The sequence below is a fragment of the Lepisosteus platostomus genome, chromosome 12 (assembly GCF_059453375.1).
Source record: "Lepisosteus platostomus isolate fLepPlt1 chromosome 12, fLepPlt1.hap1, whole genome shotgun sequence".
In the NCBI taxonomy this organism is placed as follows: domain Eukaryota; kingdom Metazoa; phylum Chordata; class Actinopteri; order Semionotiformes; family Lepisosteidae; genus Lepisosteus; species Lepisosteus platostomus.
In genome coordinates, this window is record NC_142622.1 from 3386844 (window position 1) to 3410603 (window position 23760).

The 23760-nt window shown below is 37.4% G+C and overlaps 1 protein-coding gene across 1 annotated transcript in view; it reads left to right on the plus strand.

The window, feature by feature from the left end:
* Positions 1-23760, plus strand: part of thsd7ab (thrombospondin, type I, domain containing 7Ab) — a 200334-nt gene that overhangs the window by 115573 nt on the left and 61001 nt on the right. The window contains exons 5-9 of the mRNA XM_088600467.1: positions 1825-2073; positions 6057-6238; positions 14585-14653; positions 19829-19984; positions 20835-21038. Of these exons, the coding sequence (XP_088456593.1) occupies positions 1825-2073; positions 6057-6238; positions 14585-14653; positions 19829-19984; positions 20835-21038 (860 nt within the window). The remainder of the gene's footprint in view (positions 1-1824; positions 2074-6056; positions 6239-14584; positions 14654-19828; positions 19985-20834; positions 21039-23760) is intronic.

Here is a 23760-nt window from a genome sequence, read left to right on the forward strand (position 1 = left end):
TGACTAAATCCTTTTTTGTCTGCTTTCTTAACTTAATTGTTGTGGACTATAGAATCTGTTTACTGGTGAAGGGTTACCTGCTGGTGTCTTGCCAATTGGTATTGATGTTTTCTTCGTTTAACTCTAATCTGATAATTCTCATTGATCTTTAAATGCTACAACTTGCACTGCTAAAGTGCCTCTCTGTTTGTTGCTGTGAAAAGATAATGTACACAGGTCCAGGGCAATATAAAATGACTTTCCTGTTACTTGCTATCTTCACACAAAGGTTTCTATTCAATCTATGCCTTAACAATCTCTGAAGGTGATGTTTTACTAGTGCTGTCTTTGATCGGAGTCTTTTGCCTGTTAATCTGAAATAATTATTGTTAGTGTGAAAAACTAACTTTAGTTTAACAGTTATTTTAAATAAAATTATTTTCTGCCGTCATTAAAGACAAAATGTGTAGAGAAATTTGGTCTTATTAAATGAATGGTCTTTGGTGAAATATACTGTGCTGTATTTCAATATACAGTACTGTGCTGTAGAAAACAGCTCTTAAAAGCACTGAAGGTCCACTGCCTACTATAGCAATTATGTGTATTCCATAATAAAACAGTAATTTCACAAAATGCATTTACAGTAAGTTATAATAAAGACCTGGTAACATGTACAATATCATCATTATTAACCACATTATTCTTAATGTTCTTATTAAATACAGAAACATTTGCCCATAACAGTATCTATCCTTCTCACTCAATGCGGTATCATACAGTAGCTCAGGATGTACGCCTTGTTTCATGAAATCGACTTAAGAGAGTGTTCCCTCAAGTCAGAACTGTTACAGGGTTGTGCTGGAGCCAAAAGATAGAGCAGGATCCCCAGATTCATGTCATTCATTTGAAATATTCTGCATGACAAAATGAATTGCAAAATTTAGTTAGTACGGTTACATTTGTATTAAATGGAATGTAAAAAAGGACAGGCATTGCAACCCCTGCTACAAACTGTGAAGTACTTTCTCCTGTCAGCACATGTTGATTTTTAGGTCATAAATGACCACATAATTATTTCATAGAATTAGCTGTCCCAGGTCTGAGTATGCACCAAGGCTGTTCTTCATTTGGATTCACATCTGTTTCGTATTGTAGCTGAGATTGCCAGTCAATATGTGCAATATTCTATGTAAAATATCTGATGTGTAAGAATAAGTCATAAGATTAAAAAAGCTGATCTGGCGAATTATTGATTAGCAAGATATACAGTAAAAGCAGTACATGATAGATAAACAGCCTGTGGGTGGAGGGGCACTAACATTCCTAGAAGGCGGTTTGTGCCTGTAGCTCTCCTCTGGATCCTGATATATCACCATTCAGAGAAGCTGCTAAATGGAGCTGTAAAAGGAGGCGCTGTGTAAGTGTGTAATTTCTTTTAATAGCTTTAATAGCTTGCCAGCTGTACTTCTTTACAAGTGAGAGGGAGACAAAAAGACAGTTAATTGGACATTTTAAACTGTTCAATACTGAATTACTAGTCATTTAGAAAACCTAGAAAAAAAACCCTTATTTAAGCACTTGTAATTACAATTTTATTTACAAAAGCCTCTGATTAGTTTCCACCAATGGTTGGAAAACAACAAAAAAAAATCAAACATCAAACAGACTAGTTTAAACCAGGGGTTTAACAACATCCCACGAAGTGGATATACACTGTATAATTATATGCTTCTTGCTAAGAAACAGGCACAGCACCTAATACCACTTATTTTGCTTTCTGTTTTGCTTGCTAGAAAGTATTCCCTGTTTCAGGAGGCAGCTTATTGATTGCTGTCTTTGTTGCAGCCTTTGTTCCCAGGAGAAGCTCCCCGTCACTTTCCAGTCGTGTGTCATGAGGAAGGCCTGCGAGGTGACGGAGTGGTCCGAGTGGGGTCCCTGCTCCAAGGATTGCTATGACCCGAGCGCCCCCAGGGGTGTCCGCAGAAGGACGAGGAGTGTCAAGCAGTTCGCCGTGGGGGGGGGGGCAGAGTGCCCCGTCCTGGAGGAGCAAGAGCCATGCACCCCCCAAGGAGACGGCATCCCGCCCTGCGCCTCGTAAGTGCCGATCACTCAGCGCCATGTGCGTATGAGTCATGGGTGTACAGTATGTGTCGTGTGTATGAGTCATGTGTGTACAGTATGTGTCATGTGTATGAGTCATGTGTGTACAGTATGTGCCATGTGTGTACAGTATGTGTCATGTGTATGAGTCATGTGTGTACAGTATGTGCCGTGTGTGTATGAGCATGTGTGTACAGTATGTGCCATGTGTGTATGAGTTGTGTGTACAGTATGAGTCGTGCGTACAGTATGTGTCGTGTGTATGAATCATATGTTTACAGTGTGTGCCGTGTGTGTATGAGTCATGTGTGTACAGTATGTGTCATGTGTGTATGTGTCATGGGTGTACAGTATGTGTTGTGTGTATGAGCCATGTGTAAAAAATGTGTCATGTGTGTAAAATATGTGTCATGTTTGTACAGTATGTGCCATGTGTGTATGAGCATGTGTGTACAGTATGTGGCATGTGTGTATGTGTCATGTGTGTACAGTATGAGTGTCATGTTTATCACAGGTTAGTGAGACAGCAGCTGATGTATGGCATTTATTGACTTTGTATACATGCAGTGTTTTCTTCTGGAAAACCAAAACCTAATGAAATGGTAATTTCATTACATAACAACAAGTCTTACGTTACTGAACATCACCGTCATGAGTGATCTTGACCTGACCACAGACTTCACATGATACCCTGTGAACAGCATAATACTCTTATTTTGTGGTATTAGTCATATAGTAGCATTGCTAAATTGCTTTTCATGTGGTCCATTTAAATTCAGATTATAGCACCGAGTTGGAATTTTAACCAAGGCTCTGCTCAATTAATTTTTTATAGTTAATTAAAGTGTCGCTTTTTCAGTTGGTGATATGTGAGAAATTTAGTGGATATCACTCAATTTATTATATACACTTAACAGATAATTATAGTACTTAAGGAATATACTGTATACTTCATTCATACCAATACCTCGTTCTGTGGGGTTATACTTAAGTTCCATTGTGCATTGTGTACATAGTGATTGACATTAATAAACAAACAGAATTGGATCCAGGTAGCATCAAAACACTGGAATAAATTGATCCCCCTGTCTTGTATACTGAAACAATGAAGGCTCACAACTAAAACCACAGAAATGTTTGTCTCCTGGGACTCATTAACATAATACAGCACTGTTCAGGACAGTGGATTCATTTGCAGATGGCTGTGGAAGAAAAATGAAAAAGAAAAGGCAGTGTTTGAAATTCATTTTTTTAGTCACCATTCCTAATCTCCAATTCAAGAATCCAGACTCTTTCTAACTGGAACTTCCCTTCATGTAGAAAGAAGAATATACACATTCTAGTGTAGCCTCTAACCAGAGACAATAAAAGGTTATGAGGGTCATGCTTGATCCAAAAATCCACTACCTCTGTAAAGTAAAACAAATCTGCACAAAATATCCTTAAGTGAATTAAACTGTGTTTCCAAACAAGAATGACTTCCATATTGTCGTTCACTTGATCTTTCATAGTACAAAGTTTACCCAGTACACTGCTGGGAATCTGAATACTGTTTCTCATTTTCCTCTCAAAGTTGTACATTTAAACTAATCAAAAGAGCAGTTTCCAATTGTAGTCTCACACCATATACTGTACATATTTCATTTTGCAATCTATGGGCAGTAGGAGTACAAATTTTACTCTGGTAGACTTCTAAACAAATTAAGCTTCTTTGTAGTTTTTCAGACGAATGTGACATGTTTAAGTTGTTGATATCGTCTTGAACTGCGTTCTTATTTTTTGCTCTCTTTACTCAGTTTTCAGTTGTGTAAGCAATTGACTGTTGTGTCGTGTTCTTCATTTGCTTATTGAGATCACATTGGCCCCATAGCACAGATTCAAGATTAACAGCATAGATTGGGCTTGTCATCTATGATCCAAACCCAGGCGCTGGCTCAGAATCTACAGTAACTGCTGGCCACAGATACATGTATTTGTTTTGCATTTAAATAGTACTTCAGCATTACTTACATGTAAAATGTAAAATCACATGCCTGTAAAGCACTTGAAAGGGTTCCTTTCTCATAATTAAAAAAAACAACAAACTAGCATTGAAACAAGCAATCATACGTTCTAAGCAGGAAAGAAATGTATCCCATGTATAATGTATAATACATAATATATAATTAGTAACTGTGCAAAAAGGCATGTTTACAGTTGCAATATAGCAACTCTCTCTCGCAATATACCGTATGTATAATTTTTAGTTTTAGTTCTTGTTGTTTAACTATTATTTTACTAAGTCAATTGTATCCTGTTTGAGGATCATTTAAGCAGTTTTGTACATGAAACAATCATGTGTTTGCCGAATGACATTTCAAGCCACCATGCTAGGACCTTCCAGTAAAGCCACCAGCTTCACAACGCCTGCAAAGTCCTTCATCAATAATGCAGAGCTCTTTCCCTTCAACAAGCACGGGATCAAAGGCAGACAACATGCAACCACTTCCACAGCTCTTCGGTTTTATTTGGTTTTCCTTCTATCAAATAAACTGGGTTTTAATAACAAATTCAATTCGGTTTATAAATGCAGTTAATTAGGAATCTGCTATTTAATACTAATTGAAATAGAAATCTGCTGGAGGTAAGTTTTTCAACATTTGCTTCCAACTGGGAATTTTGCACAGTTGCATGTTTTTAACTTGTGTAAATTTTCTACTGCAATGAGATTATTAATCTACAGTAATGAACCGTTGCATATAGTAATACTTTGTTTTCTAATTTTATTTACAATATTATAAATTTTTAATCTGGTAGATCCTTTAGTTAACAAATTCTGATAACAAATGGGAAAAGTACAGTATATTAGGACATAAAATACTGTACCTAAACATATACTTAAGAAGCGGCACAAGCTTTAATATTATGCCTGAAGAAACAGTATAATTCTAGTATTTTCAAATAGCCTTTTCAATTAAGAAAGCACCATGGGACATCCATTTAAAAATCGAACTATGTTTTCACCTCTTTGTTGCATTGTGGGTCGCCTGAATGGGTCACAAGTCAGTAAATTCTAGAAAGCTCCAGGGAAATTGTACATATTTAAATGCATTGGAAATGAATACATCTAAATTAGTGGTCTTGCCGAGCTACTGTAGAAGATGAAAATGTCATTTATATTTCTTCATAGAAAAAAAAGGTTTGAGGGAAATAAAGCTTTCAAATTTTAAAAGATCAGAGGTTGTTCTCAGAACAAATCTGATGCACTGATATTCCAAATCTTATCTGATCTTTTCAGGCTTACTGAAACTGGGAAGAGTATAATAAGGCATTAATGCAAGTCTTCACTTTAGAACTCCTGCCTGGAATTTCAATAAATATACCGAAAATATAAGAAACTGGTATTCACATGTAAATAGGCAAATATTCGAAAATAATTTGCACATTGTACAGTGTTAGCCAGGAAGTGAAAGAGATCTTCCCTCTGTTGTGCCAGACTGGTGCCACCCCTGTTTTCCTTCTCTGAACATGACCGGATTTTAAGAATCTTAAAGCATTAGGCAGGGATCTGGTTCACTACATGGCTTTATGTCTAAATGAACATGAGAAAGATACTTTGCTCAGTCACACTGCTATTTTAAATCACACAGTTTTCAGTTGAATTAGGGGAGTGTTCGGTTAGTATTATTTTCATAGCAGCAAAGCTCGTATTTTCTGTCTACTAAAAAAATCTCCACTGAAGTAGTCACATGTCCACAGGTTTCTTACTACAGTATATGTTCTTATGACTGTAAAATTAAACTTACCTTTAGCCCTAACATAACAGTGTTCCTTACCTTAAACACATTTCTAACCTTCACCTTCACGCGCAGTTGGTCTCTGTGAACTGCAGGAGCCATTCAAATAATTCAGGTTCCTGGGGAGTCTGTGGGGAGGAGGATGGGTCCCGAAGCCAACCAAACAGACTGCTGAAGGGTTATGGCCTTTCCCTTGTGCAGGTACGGGTGGAGAACAACGGAGTGGAGTGAGTGCCGTGTGGACACCCTGCTCAGCCAGCAGGATCGCAGAAGGGGGAATCAGACCAGCCTCTGTGGAGGGGGAGTTCAGAACAGGGAGGTGTACTGTGTCCAGACCAATGAAGACCTCCTCTCCTACCTGAACACACTGAAAGAAAAAGAAGGTAAATAAATCCATACTCACAATTCAAAGCCGGGCTGGGAATTCTTAGGGGGCAATGGGATGCAATACAAGTATCAAACAAGAAGCTAACAAACATGGTTTGAAATGTTGCAAATTGCAGACATGCACATGTACAGCAGAGGCACCCAACAGTATTTGATCACTTACTTACATTATTGAAAACTAGACATTGTTTTACATTGGGACAGGAATGAAAGGCACCCCTTCCTAATTTATGAATTCAATATTCACAGAGGATCAATCATTCGGAAGTTCTGATAATATACTTTAAACATCAGTGAATTTTAATAATTCAAAATATCCATCCATTTTGTAACTGCTTTATCCAGTGCATGTTTGCAGGGGAGCCAGAGCCTATCCTGGCAAGCAGTGGGTGCAAGGCAGGATACACTCCCGATGGGACGCCAGTCCAGCACAGAGCACACAAAGACAAACGTGCACACACTCACCACTGTGGAAGGAAACCAGAGCACCCAGGGGAAACCCATGCAAGCACAGGTAGAACATAAAAACTCCATGCGGATAGCACCCCTGGTATAGAATTGAACCCAGTGACCTACACAGCAAGGCAGAAATGCTAACCACAGCGCTTCTAGGCTGTCCATTATTTAAAATATACAAATAAATCATTTGAGTGCAATTGTAAAAAGTGTTTACATTACACCTGTTAAAGCTGTTCAAATATTTGAAAGCAGTCTAGTGATTTGTATGAAAACAACTTCTGCAAGGTATTCCAAAAGTGAGATCAACAACAAGGCTCACAATGTGGTGTTGTCTGTCGATATTAAGAAATCTGTTACACAGGCTACTGAAGTATTCATAAATACGTAATGAAAAATTAAACAGTTAAACAAGAGTTAAACATTTGAATGATTCTAATAGATCTAGTAGCACGATAAGACAAAAAAAGATAACTGATCTCCTAAATATTCCCCCTGTAAATATTTATCAGAGTAATAGAAGAGGAAGGTGTTGTAGAGCCCAGGGCTTGATGTAAAAATGGAGATTTAGGAAAGCTTGATTTAAACTATAAACTATAAATGCTGACTAAAGCAAACAGGCAGCTGGTGAACAGTATAAGTATGGTATAGTGAGGAGCATGTGTTGTAAAAGTAGAAAGAAGAAATGCACCATTTTGAGGTACCAGAGGAGGTACTAGAGAAACATGAGTGTGACACCTGAAGCAGGTACCATAGAAACACGGGTGTGACACGTGAAGGAGGTACCAGAGAAACACAGGTGTGACACCTGAAGAAGACTTAGCAGAAACACGGGTGTGACACCTGAAGCGGGTTCCAGAGAAACACGGGTGTGACACCTGAAGCAGGTACCAGAGAAACACTGGTGTGACACCTGAAGGAGGTACCAGAGAAACACAGGTGTGACACCTGAGGAAGACTCAGTAGAAACACGGGTGTGACACCTGAAGCAGGTACCAGAGAAACACAGGTGTGACACCTGAAGGAGGTACCAGAGAAACACAGGTGTGACACCTGAAGAAGACTCAGCAGAAACACGGGTGTGACACCTGAAGGAGGTACCAGAGAAACACAGGTGTGACACCTGAGGAAGACTCAGTAGAAACACGGGTGTGACACCTGAAGCAGGTACCAGAGAAACACAGGTGTGACACCTGAAGGAGGTACCAGAGAAACACAGGTGTGACACCTGAAGAAGACTCAGCAGAAACACGGGTGTGACACCTGAAGGAGGTACCAGAGAAACGCTGGTGTGACACCTAAAGGAGGTACCAGAGAAACACAGGTGTTATACCTCAAGGAGGTACCAGAGAAACATGGGTGTGACACCTGAAGGAGGTACCAGAGAAACACAGGTGCGACACCTGAAGAAGACTCTGCAGAAACATGGGTGTGACACCTGAAGCAGGTACCAGAGAAACACGGGTGTGATACCTGAAGGAGGTACACCGGAAAACTGGGTGGGGCACCTGAAGAAGGTTCTGCTGGTGAAATATTGTGTTTCTCCTTTCTGTTTTTCATCATGAAAATAACCTTTGTTCTTAGGCATGATATTAATGTGGGGGAATCTGCTAAGATGTAACAGAACATCATCTGAGACAGACAGGATAAACAAAGGACAGGTAATGAACAGCCAATTAGACACAGAGGGACACAACCAAAACAATTATAAAAAATGGTCAATGCTGTCTTTAAAAAACAACTTTTTTTGTATTTTTTGTATTTTTTTATTAATTAATTCTAGAAGTTAGCATCAACATTTTTGAATGACTAGAGATACATTATCTGATGTGAAATTGATCTCTTTTAACATTTCTGATAGCCTGATGTACAGCTCAATGCACTCTTTATGTTTCTGTGTATTGTGGTCCCTTTTCAATTTTCTATAACATGCTTTCTTTTTCACAATGCTTATCTTGAATGATCTGTTAAACCATTTTGGCCATCTTTTCTTAGGCATAGAATGGTTTATCTGGGGGGTGGCAGGCTATCAACTTGTAATGATCTAGTATGAAATGAACTGTAAGGAAGGAGCTGCTACTTGCTACTGTATGTGTTTTTATTTCTTCCATATAGAAAACCCTGCTTCTCAAACAAAAAAGAGGCTGTACAATGAGTAATCTTGGCTATTGACCTATACAAAATTTAATTGTTTACTTATAAAAACTTATAAAAACTACCAGCAAAACAATCGAATTGAGTTGAAACATATGGCCATAGAAACACAAAGGATTTTTATATCAATGCTATATAATGAGAATCACAAACACAAAAATGTAAGTATCAATACCCTATAATAACAGACACATAGATGTTTAGCAAGTCTAAAACTTTAACTTTAACTTTTACTTGGCTGCCTTAAATTTAGCTCAGCATTTGTTTTCAATCTACTCCTTCACGTTTGATTTTAAAGGCAACCTAGTTCATTCATATTTGCATCTGAAATGTCGGCCGAACCTTTGTCAAACATCCTTTTAGGAATGTAGCAGTGATGGAAACCTGGAAATACACGAGAGCAAAATAACAAGACAGGAAGAGGTGGCAGCAACTGTAGGAAATGTAAATAAGATGGATTAAATGTGGTTTACTCATCGCTCTCCCATTTTTGCTTTCTCAATTTCTCCTGTAAAATGCTTGATGCTGACACAGGTAACACTTAAAATGAACACAAACCTATTTAAGATTTGTTAAATTCTTTTTTTTTCGTAAGACATGTTTTATTCAGTCTGGGGATCAACAACAACAATCAGTTTAAATGAAATCATATTGGTGCCAGTTTTTAAAATTTTCATTACGTTGCATTTTGCTGAATAAATAACTTGTGATCGAATAAATATGTTTTTACTACAGGCACCACAGTACATTACTACCAGGCATCAGATACTGTATTTTTGCAGCAGAATTTCGTATTGATGAATAGTTACAATAAATACAATACATATTATATACCAATACAGTAATTGTAAATTAATTAATTGAGGTTTACTATAAAATGTGGCCAGCAACTACAGTAACTAGCAACTACGTAAAAGAAGTTTTAAAATCAAATATTATATTCTGCATGACACAACCACAAGTGAATGTTAACAAAACATAGCCACAGGTATTGCCATTAAGTGAGACAATTTACACACACTTGTCCTCTTGATAATGTATCTGCGAAGGTGGTTTTGAACAACATAACTATCCAGAATGTACTGTACAAGGGCAATAGAAATTCCATTACAATAAAAATACATATAATTTCACAGGACAGCTTCTGTGAAATCTGTCAAACCAAGGCAACTCAAAGCACTGCTGAACTTCAAAGTGCAATCGTGTCTTTGTTTCCAGTTTTCACTTTGGCGGTTGCTTACACATTCTTACTGGTAATAGGATAGAAACATACAGGCAAGGGCCAGATATGCGTCCACTCATACTGTACATTAGATTGGCACCAGTTGCGATTTTGCTGCCCCTGTGAGGGTCAGAAATGTGGTCTGAATGTAAGTTGTATGAATGTAGTGCTGTCTTTATATTCTGGTAGCTTATTTAAAAAAAAAAGTGGTTTATCAAGTGTAATTGATAAACATTAGGGTTTATGTGACTGCATTTCTTGGGGGGTCTGCATTATGAATTGTGATGAGGCAGAGGAATCCGGTGTGATGAGATTAGATCAGAGCATTGGGAGCCACACTTTATCTCTCCAGGGAGCAGCAGAGTTACCACGTGCAGAGGGCAGGCAGGCAGAGCAATCAGCAGCTCCAGCAGGGAGCGGGTTTCACTCCTTGTATAAGCATGCAAGATCAGACAGAGAGCATTTTCAGAGAGATTTTCTGGACTGGATACGTTGGGGCTGTGCCATAGTCTCAGAAATCTATTCACGGTGAGATAAAATCTCAGACTGTAGTGGAGGTAAATGGAGCTTGATACTTATTGTGTCAGATTGTTGGGGACAGCAGTTTTATTCCCAACGTCTAGCCAAACAGTGTCTGCCATTCATTACTCCCAGTAAATCCAAGGTTATAGAAAAACTAAGTGTGTGAATGCAGAAAAGGGAAGTGAAGGTTAAGTTAAGGGTGGGTTTTGTAAAGACGTCTGGTTGGCACTACATAAGCCATATAAAATACCTCACTAATGCAACATAATTTACAGGTTTCTGTACATGGGTCCTTCTTGTCATGCTCCCTGAAGGAAGAATCTGTTGGGATCCCTTACTGTATGTAGTTCGCTAAAATATAACAAACAAAGAAAAAGGATAAGCTCAATGTCTATGAAAATGTATTAGCCACCTCAGAATAAAACAAAAGGAAAATGGAGGTTTTACTTTCATTGCTCATGGCTGAGCACCTTGTTCTCTTCACCAGAATGCGTCTGATTTTACCCCTCACAGCTGCTCAGTTCCTGCCATGTTGTTTTCTGATCGCTCCTGCGCCTGAAAGGTTCAAGGGTTTTTTTCACTCTCACTCTCACACTGTTCCGCGTTGCTTTTTTGATTGATCTGTGCGGTTCGTTGCTCATTGTAGGCACTTACAACAAGCTCGCCATCTGAACAAAGAGGGCAGCTTCTCAATCATACAGCTATTTTGGAGACATTTCTGCTGTTTTGTTTTGATGCAGGGGGATCTGAGGACGAACAGAATTCAGCAGAAAGTTGAATCCTTGGTTAGGAAAGGTTTCTAATAATCTCTTTTGTTGTTGTTTTCTACTTCCTGATTCGGGCACTTTTATTTGTATGGCTACCATCATTTTATGTATTGGTGATTGTCGTTGGCACAGTATCATGTTAAATATTTGAGACTTTTTATGTAAATTAATGGGCTGATTATGGATAGGAGATTATTAGATTTTATTTCCGTCTTTTGAGTGATGGTACCTGAAATGCTTTTGTCTCTGCCCCAGGATCAGAACCAGTACAACTGCCATGACAGCTACAGGACATGAGCCTTAGAGTAATGAGCAGTAAAAAAGAAATATGGTCATTTTACACAATGTGGACACACTGTACGTTTGCATAGACATGTACTGTAAACACTTGGAGAACGCAGATTAAGTACAGTAGCATCTGAAGGTGAAGGGCTATCTTGTCTCAATTAGTTCAGAAAGGTTATGTTTCTATAAGCTTATCATTGAGAAGACAATGCTCACCCCATTCTAATAGATAATAGTTTAATGGGAGTAACTGAGACAAGCTGTCAGTTATGTTTGCCTCTTAATGGATCTTTGGAACTGAAACCATTGCTAAAAAGCCAAAGGTTTAATGTTATGATTTCTTTAGCACTTAGCATGTACATTTACATGGCCGATGCCAGGACCCGGCAGTGTGACTTAACAAATGAGACTGTCTATCTTCTGAGCAAGGGTGGGAGCAAGGGCTAATGTTTCTCACTGGAGAAGACTGTAGGGGTGACAAGTGCCGTTCTCCCTGCCCTTGCTGGGATTGGATCCCAGTTGCCTGCGGACTCCAAGCATGCACGGCTCCACTCCCTATTACAGAGGTTCAGAGGTATTTTGTAAAATCCTAGACTTGTGACCAGAAACAAAAATGCAAGTATTAAAATGAAGCAACTTCTTAGATCAAGCAAGGCCTCAATGATCTAATGAAGGTGGGCTGGAATGAAAGCCAGCAGGAGTGTGGGTCACCAGGACCAGGATTGGGAACCACTGCCCTAGACAGTGGATAGGTCTAGGATCGTTGAAATACCAGGTCGTCAGCCAAGGCAGAGCTTTGCACTGTTTAGATTTCTGGGGGTCTTGACGTCACTGCAGTAACTGGCTCAGTGCTCTGTGCATAGAAGGCAAATGAGAAGGATAAGTTCTATCATGATTGTTTGGAGGGGAATTCAAGACGCTATGGGAGGCAGAAATTGTTATTAATATACGGCTTCAGAGCATCTTGACTACACGTGTTATTACATAAAGCTGTTTGTCAGAATTTGTGAAGACATGAATTCCCAGATCTCATCACAGTGCATTTTCAGCCAAATCTAACAGGACGGGGAGTCTCTAACGGTCCTTTTTAAGACGACAGCACTAGAGGTTTCAAGTACGTTCAATAAAAAAAGTGATGATTGAGCTCTACAATAAACTGCAACATATCAGTCTAAGTTCTTGAAATCTGTCTTCGTGTAATTATCTTCTTAGTGTTCGGCTTCTCAAAGGCATTTTCATTGTGGTTTCTGATGGAGATACACTTTAAATTAATTATTTTCTCTCTGCATAGCTCTCTTGTTTTCTGACACATTCATAAGTATACTGTACCTCTATTTGAATAACTAAATATTCCATATTATTAAATAACATGAAAGTAGAACTGGTTTTATCAAATTATTTTAACATTGTACAAAAGGGGTCCTAGCAGCATTTACACTAAATACAAGGCCTGCAAAGTGATTTTTAATGTTTTTTTTTAACCAAAACTATCCTAGTGACCTTTTCCTTTGATGTCTGCATAAAATCACTGCCAAGAATACAGAAAATCAGGGCTACCTAAAATTGAGATTTTAAAATTTACAGAGTTCTGATGCTTATCTGAATGCCAGTTCTACGAATCAAAACATAAATATTAATTTGTGAGGGACCTGTGATTCTCCTATATGTAGAAAATTTAATGACAGTGACTCATGCAGTATATTCAAATCAGTTCTCATTATTTTGAGAATATCGTCCTGTCACTGTAGTACGTTTTTTATGTGCTTATTGCCAGAAATAAACTCATAAGCTGTTTATAAGTATATTATTGCAGACCTTTAAATGTATAAATGTAGACTGTGCTATTTCACTGTCCATTATGAATAGGATTACAATAGACAATGACCAATGCAAACTTTTTTGTGAAGAGTAATAAAAAAAACATTTTTTTTATTTTAAAGGTTAAGTAACAACATACAGTAGATTGAGCTGTGATGAAGGAGTGTCATATATTAGGTATCCCTGGAGATGTCACCTTTTCTTCATTTTGAGATCGTATCCTTGAAGATGATTATTATTGTTGGTACAATACCTGCAATTCTTTGTCTAAAATATTGCATACCTTGTAAATATATTTTAAGAACTCTTTGCATTCAGAATGGCCATCGCCGCCATTTTAGTTGCAAAAGAGAAAATGTTTATACTGTAGCTGTTGCCCAGCTGTAGGCACTTAAACAGCCTATTATAAAAAAGAAAATAAAACAGAAATACTCAACAACAAATTACTTCAGTAATTATAGACAAATGAAGATTTTTCATTAAAAAAAAAAGAAAATACAAAATTGAAGAACGTCATTAAAATGCCATTGAGTGTTCTGTAATGCAGTTATCTGGAATCCAGCTGTTCTGAAACCCCACGACTGCATGAATGATTGGGGGCTGTGTAGGAATCCATCCTTATCAGTGTGTGACAGGAATATTCAGAATCCATCAGGAGGTAATCTCATCAGGCCTGAGAGAGCTTATTAAAATATACAGTAACTAGCACTCCAATGCATAAACATGAGAGCAGTTTTTTGAAGGCACATACCAGAGTGGGTTTTAGCTAAAACAGCTCAAGGGAGAATTTCCATGTTGCAGTGGGTGATAGAATCCTTGCTTCCAATGAGGAAATAGCAGATGCTCCCTGCAAGTCATTCTCTCTCATAAAGGAAGCTGCTGTGAGATGCAGCCCTCAGTGTTTCAGTTTTTCAAAAGAAAATGCGTGTGATGGAAAACTCAAGGAGGCACTTCGGTTTCTTTTGAATTGACTTTTAATGGGAAACTCTGACTTGAACGTTGATTGTTTGTCAAAAAAGCAGGCCGCGTATATTTTGATTTATTTGTATTTTTATAACTGTTTACCCCCGCCATGTTATTTCTTTTTCTCTAATAGTGCTATTTGCCTGTTATTTCAGACAGTCAGTCTCAGACCAAGCAGAAGCCTAGTGTTGCACCACTACTGTCGATCACTTTTGAAATAACAGGTAGGTAATTAAGTCATGCCACCTGCCCATTGGTATTCATTCAGATTTCAGCCGTGCAAGCCTGCTGACTATATAGCACTTGCACTAGTCACATAAATTGAAAACAAAAAAATCAACAAAGATGCTGAAATTTTAAATGACCTCTTTTAAACTGGATTTTTAGCGTTCTGTTGCTGGTCTGCAGGACTGGAAATATACACTGGGATATTTTAACAAGTGTAGCCCCCACGCCCTCTGAAGGTGTCCCTGAAGAGGCTTTTAAATGGAAGTGGCTTACTTTGTAAGACCTAAAAATAAAAGAATATTAATAACTACTGTACCTTGACCACACAAGACCTTTGAGACTTGAGACTTTTTTTTTATTGTGGCATTTATTTCAGATTTCTCACAAAAAGTAAGCAACGGTGCCTTTAGTTAAAACTAATGCTTTATTTGTTAATAAATAGAAACAACATAAGAATGTTTACAATTCAGAGGAGTCCGTTTGACCCGTCTAGCCCATTAGTTAGTAGCTTATTAATGATCTTATCTTGAAAGACACCAGGGCAGTGGCTTCAACATCAGGACTGAGCAGCTTGTCCCAGACTCCCACTACCTGGTTTAAAGCTTCCAGATCTTGGCTTTAATACACTTCCACAAAGCTTCCCTCTGGTTCGTTTCTGTCAGAAATAGATGTGTTTCAGGAATTACAGTAAGCAGGATGTTGAAAGTTTAGGAGCATCACACATTGCGAACACACAGAACGTTTCTGTTCTCTTTACTTGAACTTACAAAACAATTTAAGGCATTATGCTACATACTGTAGAGCAGGAAAACAATGCCATGCAGGCAGATTCAGGAATTAATTTGGCCACCTACAGTATGATTTGACAAACTGTGGAAAATAAGATGAATGCATGAATGAAGTTAATGCTGAGAGATTGTAGGTGTAAGCAGCGTTCATTGTGCCCATATGTTCACATGCACGTGATTAGGCTCTCTCTTCCAGTCTAAAGCTCAAGCAACCTGTAAATAAATTTTAATTATTTATTTTGGATAGTTATAAAAGGAAGGAAAGAATGATTATTTCACACAATATTGTTTCTGAGATTTTCTTTCTATATACTGTAATTACAAAGAACTGTGAGATTGCCTGTAATTCTTTTATTACCAGAGGTATTCTCAGGCACACGCCAGCACATTTCTAATTTCTACTGCCGATTAGATTACCCAATACTTATTCAAGCATAGCTGGAGATACAGACAACTAGAGAAGCAGAGAAATGCAATGCAGACATTAGCGATTCAGTCCATTGAAGTCTCACCAGAACTCAGTCTTGTCTTTCATTTTATCTTTTATGATTAGATCAGTACAGTTCATGCATGTGTAATAAGTTTGCCTTCTCTTGACATATTTTATACTGTGTAAAGTTAACGGCAACAGAGGGGTTTGAAATTTTGAGAATGTAAGATAAAAACACAAGGATTTGGTGTTTCTGCAGATGAAAAGTACATTTCACCTGCATGCTTGCCTCTTAAGGATGCATGTGGAGGATATCTTGGAGTAGCAGCAGGTCTTGTTTGTGTTTGTTTATTCTTTTACGCTGCACCTAGCATCTAACATTAGAGTTCAGTATTGATTTTCAGAAACAAAACACAGCAAACAAAAGATATAGCTGAACCTTTAAACAGCATTTGCAACTAGCATTTGCAACTAAACATTGCCATTTTAAAAATTTAGTTTTGAAAACTCACTGTTGCACTGCCTTTAATGATTTCTAAAATGGCAACATAAAGAACAACCATGATGAAAATAATATCAATATTAATTTTCAGCAACAAAAAAGTGTTTGAACCTAGTGTATATAATTATTCACTTGATGAAGTGTAGGAAATCATTTGTTCTGAGCTCCTAACATACTTTTGAAAGACACTTCTAACTGTATTGAACTCTTGCTCACCCTAATGAAATGTCCTAATAACAATGTTCCCATGATTTATGTAACCAAGCTAATTAAATCTAGACATCTTTAGATTTACAGGCATACAGTATCTATGTGCTCCACATATCATTTGCTGCTTCAAATACAGGATGCCAATGCTATATGTTTCTTTGTTTTCTGGATTGAAAGTCTATAACAGTAAGACACAATAATAATCTTGCTTTGTCCATTAAAACAATCTAGTAATGTGTATCACAATACAGTAGTTGGATTGTTATTCCTGAAATGTAAGAAATCAAGCTTACATTTGCATGTCCAATCCTTTTTCATTCACTGTACGTCTCAAATAATGTTATTGATCCAAAAGAGAGAGAAAAGACATTGTCATATTCTTGATGCTATTTGGTATTTACAATTGTTCTGTGTTTTATCTTGTTCTCTTTATATGTTATTTTTTCTTGTTCCTGTTATTCTCCGGTTTTATACAGTACATACAAATTCCTCACTGCAGGATTTAAATGAAAGGAGGCATTAAAAAGTTTGACTTGAAATTTATTTACAGGATATGGCACATTGGCAATCCCTTTAAAATCACATTAGGATTATCAGCAGCTTTGCAAACTCTCAGTTTGAATGCCAACGTGTTGCTAAAAAGAAGAGTAAAGAGTGTGCTTTACATATCAAAAGCAATGTTCACATTTTGCCTGCCAAGGAAACACCTTTCCCAGCTTTTGATTCAGGCTTAAAGACTTTGTGTAATTTTGGCCTTCTCAAACCTTCTGAACAGCAGGGATTGCAGCTGTTGCTAAATGGAGTAACCATTTAGGAATTACAAACTCAAAAGGAAAGCAGATCCATCCACTAATAAGTGTAAGATGCAATCCAATTGAGTGAGACATACAGCACAAATGTTCTGTTACGCCCTGCTTTATAGTTTAGTTTATTTGCCTTTCCATGTCAGAGAGGTACGTAGTTAAAAATGAATAATAGGTACAGCTTTAGTGTAGCAATATCCAGCTTTTTTATATCTTCTTGGCTTTACTTGGATCTGTCCATGCTGTGATACAACAATACAATAAATGTTCTTCATTTTGCTTGTATCAAATGTGGATGTTTTCTCACGGATGATGCGAAAACAATCATGAACTGGCATTTTTTTTAGCTCAACAGAAATTCTTGTTTGTGTTTTGCAGGCAATTATCTGTATGGAAAAATGCAGGCAGTATAAAAAGCCTAATCACTGCAGCTTGTTTAGCATAACATATTGATCACTAATTCAGACACTATACCCATACCGAGTCTAAAAGAACAAAAAAGTCTCCTTTGTTAATGGAGGATCTTTCCTTTGTGAAAAAGTCAGGTCATTAATAGTGCTCAGTGGCAATATTAATTGTAAGAAAAGGGGGTTGTTGTGTCTGTCGTGACTCTAGGGCCCTAATTAAGCAATAGAACCCTATGCAGAGGCCATTACCATCTGGTGGTTGACTAAGGCATTTATTGTGTTGGAAAGGTCAGACACTAAAGTAATGTACTCTAATCAGAGATTTAAGATTTAAGACTTTTCAGTGCTATCTCTTTGGAGGATTAATTAGTTTTTATAGCCTTATTTGTGGTCTATTGTTTGTGATTATGTTTTACACGCAGTATATATTAAAATGTAAAAACTATACAAATGACAATTGTATTTGCCATTAATCTGATAATTTATTTGTTTCTTATCCATAAACAGTATAGCGATTATTAACATATATCGTTATAGTAAATCATATGAATAAATCGTTCGAAAAAAAAATTAAAATTGCGTGATTCTATTTTTGTGGTTTCTAAACAAAAAACACAAATCAGAATTGCGATTGATCAAAACGGAGGTGTGGGTCAAACTTTTTCAGATGGTAAGGAAGGAAATAAATTTTGATAAAAATGTTATCACCAAGATTATTAAAAAATGAAACTATGGTGGTTAGCAATGTAATTTACTAGTCGAAATGTAATTTTTATTTTCAGTTATTGCAACAGGTGCACTAATCAAGTCCTATTAGATTTAATAAAGAAACTATAATGACATTATATATTTGAACTTTCAGAAAGCTTCTGCTGAAATATATAAAAGGCCTCAAACCTTAAGCTTCAGGACTGGACAAGGTATTAGTAAAAAAACAGAATGCAAAGGTTACAGATGACAAGTTACCATAGACTAGAGGTGTACCCCAGGGATAACGTTTAAGTTAAGTTCATCGTGTTTCCAGGTCTATAAATAATCTAGACTTCCAGGTCTGTAATTAAGTTTGTTAAGTTTACAGATAATGCAAAAAAGCCAATACTTCAACAACAGCACAAGCAACACAAGTTGATGTCACCAACCAGGACTGGGCAGATAAGTGTACACTGCGATGGACTAGGATAGGCTCTGACTCCCCCACAACATATCAGTTATCGGTTAGCAGATGGATGAATGGAAGGATGGATACAGGAGAAAAAGGGCAGGGTTTGTAGACTCATCTCTTTCTTCAGCTACAATAGAAAGTGTGGAGAAAAAATAGAAAGGCCAGTAAACACTGGGATATCTTGATGAGAGTGTAGAATTAACATCAAGGTAAGATATGTTAAAACTATGCAATGCATTAATTAGACCTCTCTTGGAATATTGTGTTCAGTGTTGGTGAAGAAAGTTCCTGTATTGCTATACAAGCAGTACAAAGAAGAGCAACAGCACGTATTTCTGGCCTGAAGGGAATGTCTATACGGACAGACTATAAGGGATTTCATTCAGGTTTATAAAAAATTCTAAAACGTGTTGAGAAAGTCAGGCCTAGGAATTCTTTCAAGCAATACAACAACTGGGGGAGACACTTGAAACAACAGGGGAAAACCCTGAAAACAGAGAATTGAGAAAATCATGCCCCAAATCCCAAGTCATGTGGCTGACTCCTCCAGATCCGTTAAGAAAGGTGTACAGTAGATTGAATTCTTACAACGTTAAGCAATAAGCAAGCAAACAAGCAAGAGGAGCTGAATGACCCGTTTTTGGTAAATACAATCTTTCCTTGTATTTAGGTGTTTGAGGTTATGAGCTCCAGTTTGCTTGGGTTCTCTTTGGTTGCCTCTGACCTTCCAGAAGTGTTGTTTTAGCTTTTACTTTCAGAGATTTGATTTAATGGGAAAAATAATCAACGCAGGGTATGATAAATTCTTATAAATGTGTAAACTACTATCCATACAGCACCATATTCAAAACAGATGTTTTGTGCTGCAGCATCCCGGCCTGTGGACAGTAAGTTGTGTGGAGGCCCTGTGCCAAACACAACCCAACTGTGTCACATTCCCTGCCCTATTGAGTGTGAAGTGTCATCTTGGACAGCCTGGGGACCGTGTACCTTTGAAAACTGTGACGATCAAGGAGGAAAGAAGGGTATGAGTATCTAATTTCTTTTGTTTTTTGTTTTTTTAGAGAACTTGCAGTTAGTGATCACTGAAAATGCATCCCACTTCTGACAAGCATATTTTGAATGCATATTAAGGAAAGAATTCAGATGGAGTTGTCAGTGTGGCATTGCTGCAGGTGCTACTCTGAAACACACAAAAGCCCATTATTGCTTTATTTTGTGTCGTGACATTTTGGGGAGAGTACCTCAGAAAGAGAGCATGTTTTCTGACTTGCTCATTAATTACCAGTAGAATGCTAGTCTCCAGATAAATGCATATTGACTCTTCTTTAATGCATGTGATGAAATTATTGGGAACAAAGCTTTGTAATCCAAACCTTACTGAAACAAGGTTTCACCAGTTTCATTTAGTACATTTTCCATTGGGCAAAATGCTTCTTCATTGAGACTTGACACAAATGTGTCTCTTAAAATGGTAATAATGAATGGGCTTTTATTATTCTGTTTAACTATCTTGAGAAATGGAAAAAGAAACATTAATCCTCTTTAAACCAGGAATTGATACTTGACAGTGATGTGCACAGCTCCTTTTATGAATAAGAATAATTAAAGTGCACAGTTGCAAAAGAAGAAATCATTACAAGTGGTATTCATCTTACACATGGCATTTAAAACACTATGCTCTTTTTTATATCATATAATTTATCTTACACTTGTCTTGTATCTTCAAATGTGAAAACAGACGTGTATGAAAAGCATTCATGCTTCCATCACCAATACTGCACTCTGAGTGAGAAGATGACCTGTGTTAAAAATTTGCAGTTTTAATTCTGCAATTATTTTGCAATAATTATGTAACAATGTCTATTTTGTCAGGCTTCAAACTAAGGAAAAGACGAATTATTAACGAACCAACAGGAGGAACGGGGAACTGCCCTCACCTCACTGAAGCCATACCCTGTGAAGACCCTGCTTGCTTTGACTGGCAGCTGGTCAGACTGGGAGAGTGCATACCTGACAATGAAAACCAGTGTGGGCCTGGTACACAGATTCCAGAAGTGAAATGCGTCAACAGCGATGGTAAGGACCTTGTGAAAGATCTCCCCGAGTGTAAAAAAACCTAATAGGTTCAGACAGACGTATCCAAGTTATTTCTGGAAGGCTTGATCTGATCTGAGAAGTGTTTCTCTAAGATGATAAAATCATTAGAGCAAATCAAATTGCGATTTACCTCACCCTATTTCCTGGAATTGTATATTAGAGTAAGCCACGGGTCTAGTTTCGAATAAATGTCACTTTAGGGATTAATGACATTAAACCAAGTTTGTATCAGGTTCACGTTTAAGTGGGATTCATATAATAGCCTTAAATAATATCAGTTTTTAGAAGTTCTTTTCATTCCTTTGCTTCACTCTAGAAGGAATGTTATTCTCTGCATTCACTTTCAAGAGACACTGAGCAATAGAAGAATTTATCCTTACACATTTGTCTTTATTTTTGCCTTTTTCTTTAGATGTATACTTTCCTGTGGCATTGATAAAGATGTGTTTGTTTTTCCCAAGTTCTTTGTTTTACACCCTTCACCTACAGCTCTAGTCTTGACCCGTGCTGACAATGAAGTACTCGACACTGAAATACTGTACGCAGTATGTAAAATTCAGTTAAAAAGGAAGGGAAATGCAGAAAACAATTGATGGTGATTAAATAAGTAACAGATAAACAGAAAAAACTCCAGAAAACCCAGCTGGTAATATTATTAGCAATGTATTTTGTTGCTGTTATTGTGCATTAAATTAATTAAATAGAAAAAAAAAACACTCTCTAGAGGAAACGTCTTTTATGGAAATTACCACCTGGGTCTGTGTTTAGTGCACGAACTGCCAACATACTGCTGCATACTGTCTGGTACAGGAGCCTTCTCCTATTTACTACATTTCCACTATAATTGTGCTTGCTGTGTTTGGAGGCATCTTGGGACCTGTATACATTGCCTGAAGGATTAACCACAGGTCACTTAGACACAGGTTTGGATCTGCACCAACTGTTATTTTGAAATTAAATCGGGCAGAGGGAATTGGACTTGATTACCTGTGTAGTGACTTCATTTAAGCACGGACCCAAGCCTTATCTACCGCATAATTTTGTTAGGGTTCTCGATGGAAACAGCATATTAATCCTGAGACAGATGTCGCTATTAGAAATCTTATGGGAGGCTTTCTGCGCGCGCATACTGGGCATGACTACATTAAGGCAGCAAGACATTGAGACAAAACATTTGATCATTTTGCCTGAGCTGCAAAGAAGCTTGCTTATGAATGTCCAGAACGACTAGCTCAAATGCTGCCGCCCGCATTCTGTCCCACCTTGATGATTAGGAAATAAAATATTGTTGTTCGTATGTTCAGATCTCCCCCCCCCCCCCAGCTATAACATAGAAAAGTTGTTCATATTACTTCTTCCTTGGTGCAGTTTTACTGTCACGCATTCGGTGGAACTCAACTTTTTAACCTCTATTTCTTTCCTCTCGGGAAGAAAGGCCTCTTTTATATCAGGGGTGATTGTACTGAAGCCTGACGTTTATAGCCACTCTCCCAGCTTACTGTTTAGCACTGCAGAATCATGATTGGACAAGAACCTAAGCAAGGGTACAAATAATAAGAGGCCATTCTGCCATTCTAGCCCATTTATTCTGTAGTGAGGATCTCATCCAGCCATGACGTGAAAGAAACTAGGGATTCAGCTTCTAGCCTTCACGCCTGGGTAACTTGTTCCAGACTGCCACAACCTCTTGTGTGAAAATGTTCCTCCTCCTCTGCTATACAGTAAACGTATTTCCCCATAGTCCCCGTTTCTGAGCCTTGGTACGTTCCACTGTTGATTCAGAAGACGTCCAATCGAGTGTCTTTGCCAATACCTTTCAGCTACAGTATGCTTGTTATTAGGGTCAGGTGCCTTAATAGTCTTCAAGTCAAGTCAAGAATAAACAAAAAAAAAGATTTTACTCTTTTAACCTGTATTTGTAACACTGTAGTCTGAATATGACATTCCTTTGAACCAAGAAATGTATCTGATTTCTCTTTTCCATCCAAAGCAGCAATATCTTTTTTGAATATTGTGGTGGCCAAAATGGTACTTTTCCAGTTATTACTAACCTTTTTGTGTTTTTATTAATTTGTACTGTACCTGGATGGTTGTAATTTTAAGTATTTGCTGTAATAGTAAATGTTCCAAATCGTTAGTCATTCTAGAAGAAAGCACCATCTAAATTTTTACAATTATTATTATTATTATTATTATTATTACTACATGGAAGAGACTGAGAATATTGTAATATACCTTTGTGTGTGAGCCAAAATGAGGATGCAGAGCTTTGTAATGAGGGTTTGAAAAAATGATGAATGAATGAAAGCTTTCTGAAATCAAATTTTGTAAAACAGCAGTAAGGACAAATCAAATTTGTAGTCATGCGTTTCCTTCCACTTTGCAATCTTATCCTTCTAAGATTTCATTGTCATTGCTATGATCAGTAGCAGTCAGATCTGTTTTCAATGCAGGCTGTCTTACTTTACATTGATTATTAAATTAAGAATTTGGGATCACGTTTCTATTTATTGAGTTTTGTTATTATTAATTTGTTGGATTTTAAGGCATGGGAGACAGAAGATTGGTATCTTATTAGGGCTATGTTGGGATGCAATTGTCTCTGGCTCTCATTCAGCTATTTGTCATAATAATCAAGATTCATGCCAGTTAAATGTGATATTTCATTATCATCCGTAATACCAAAGATGATGGTATACTG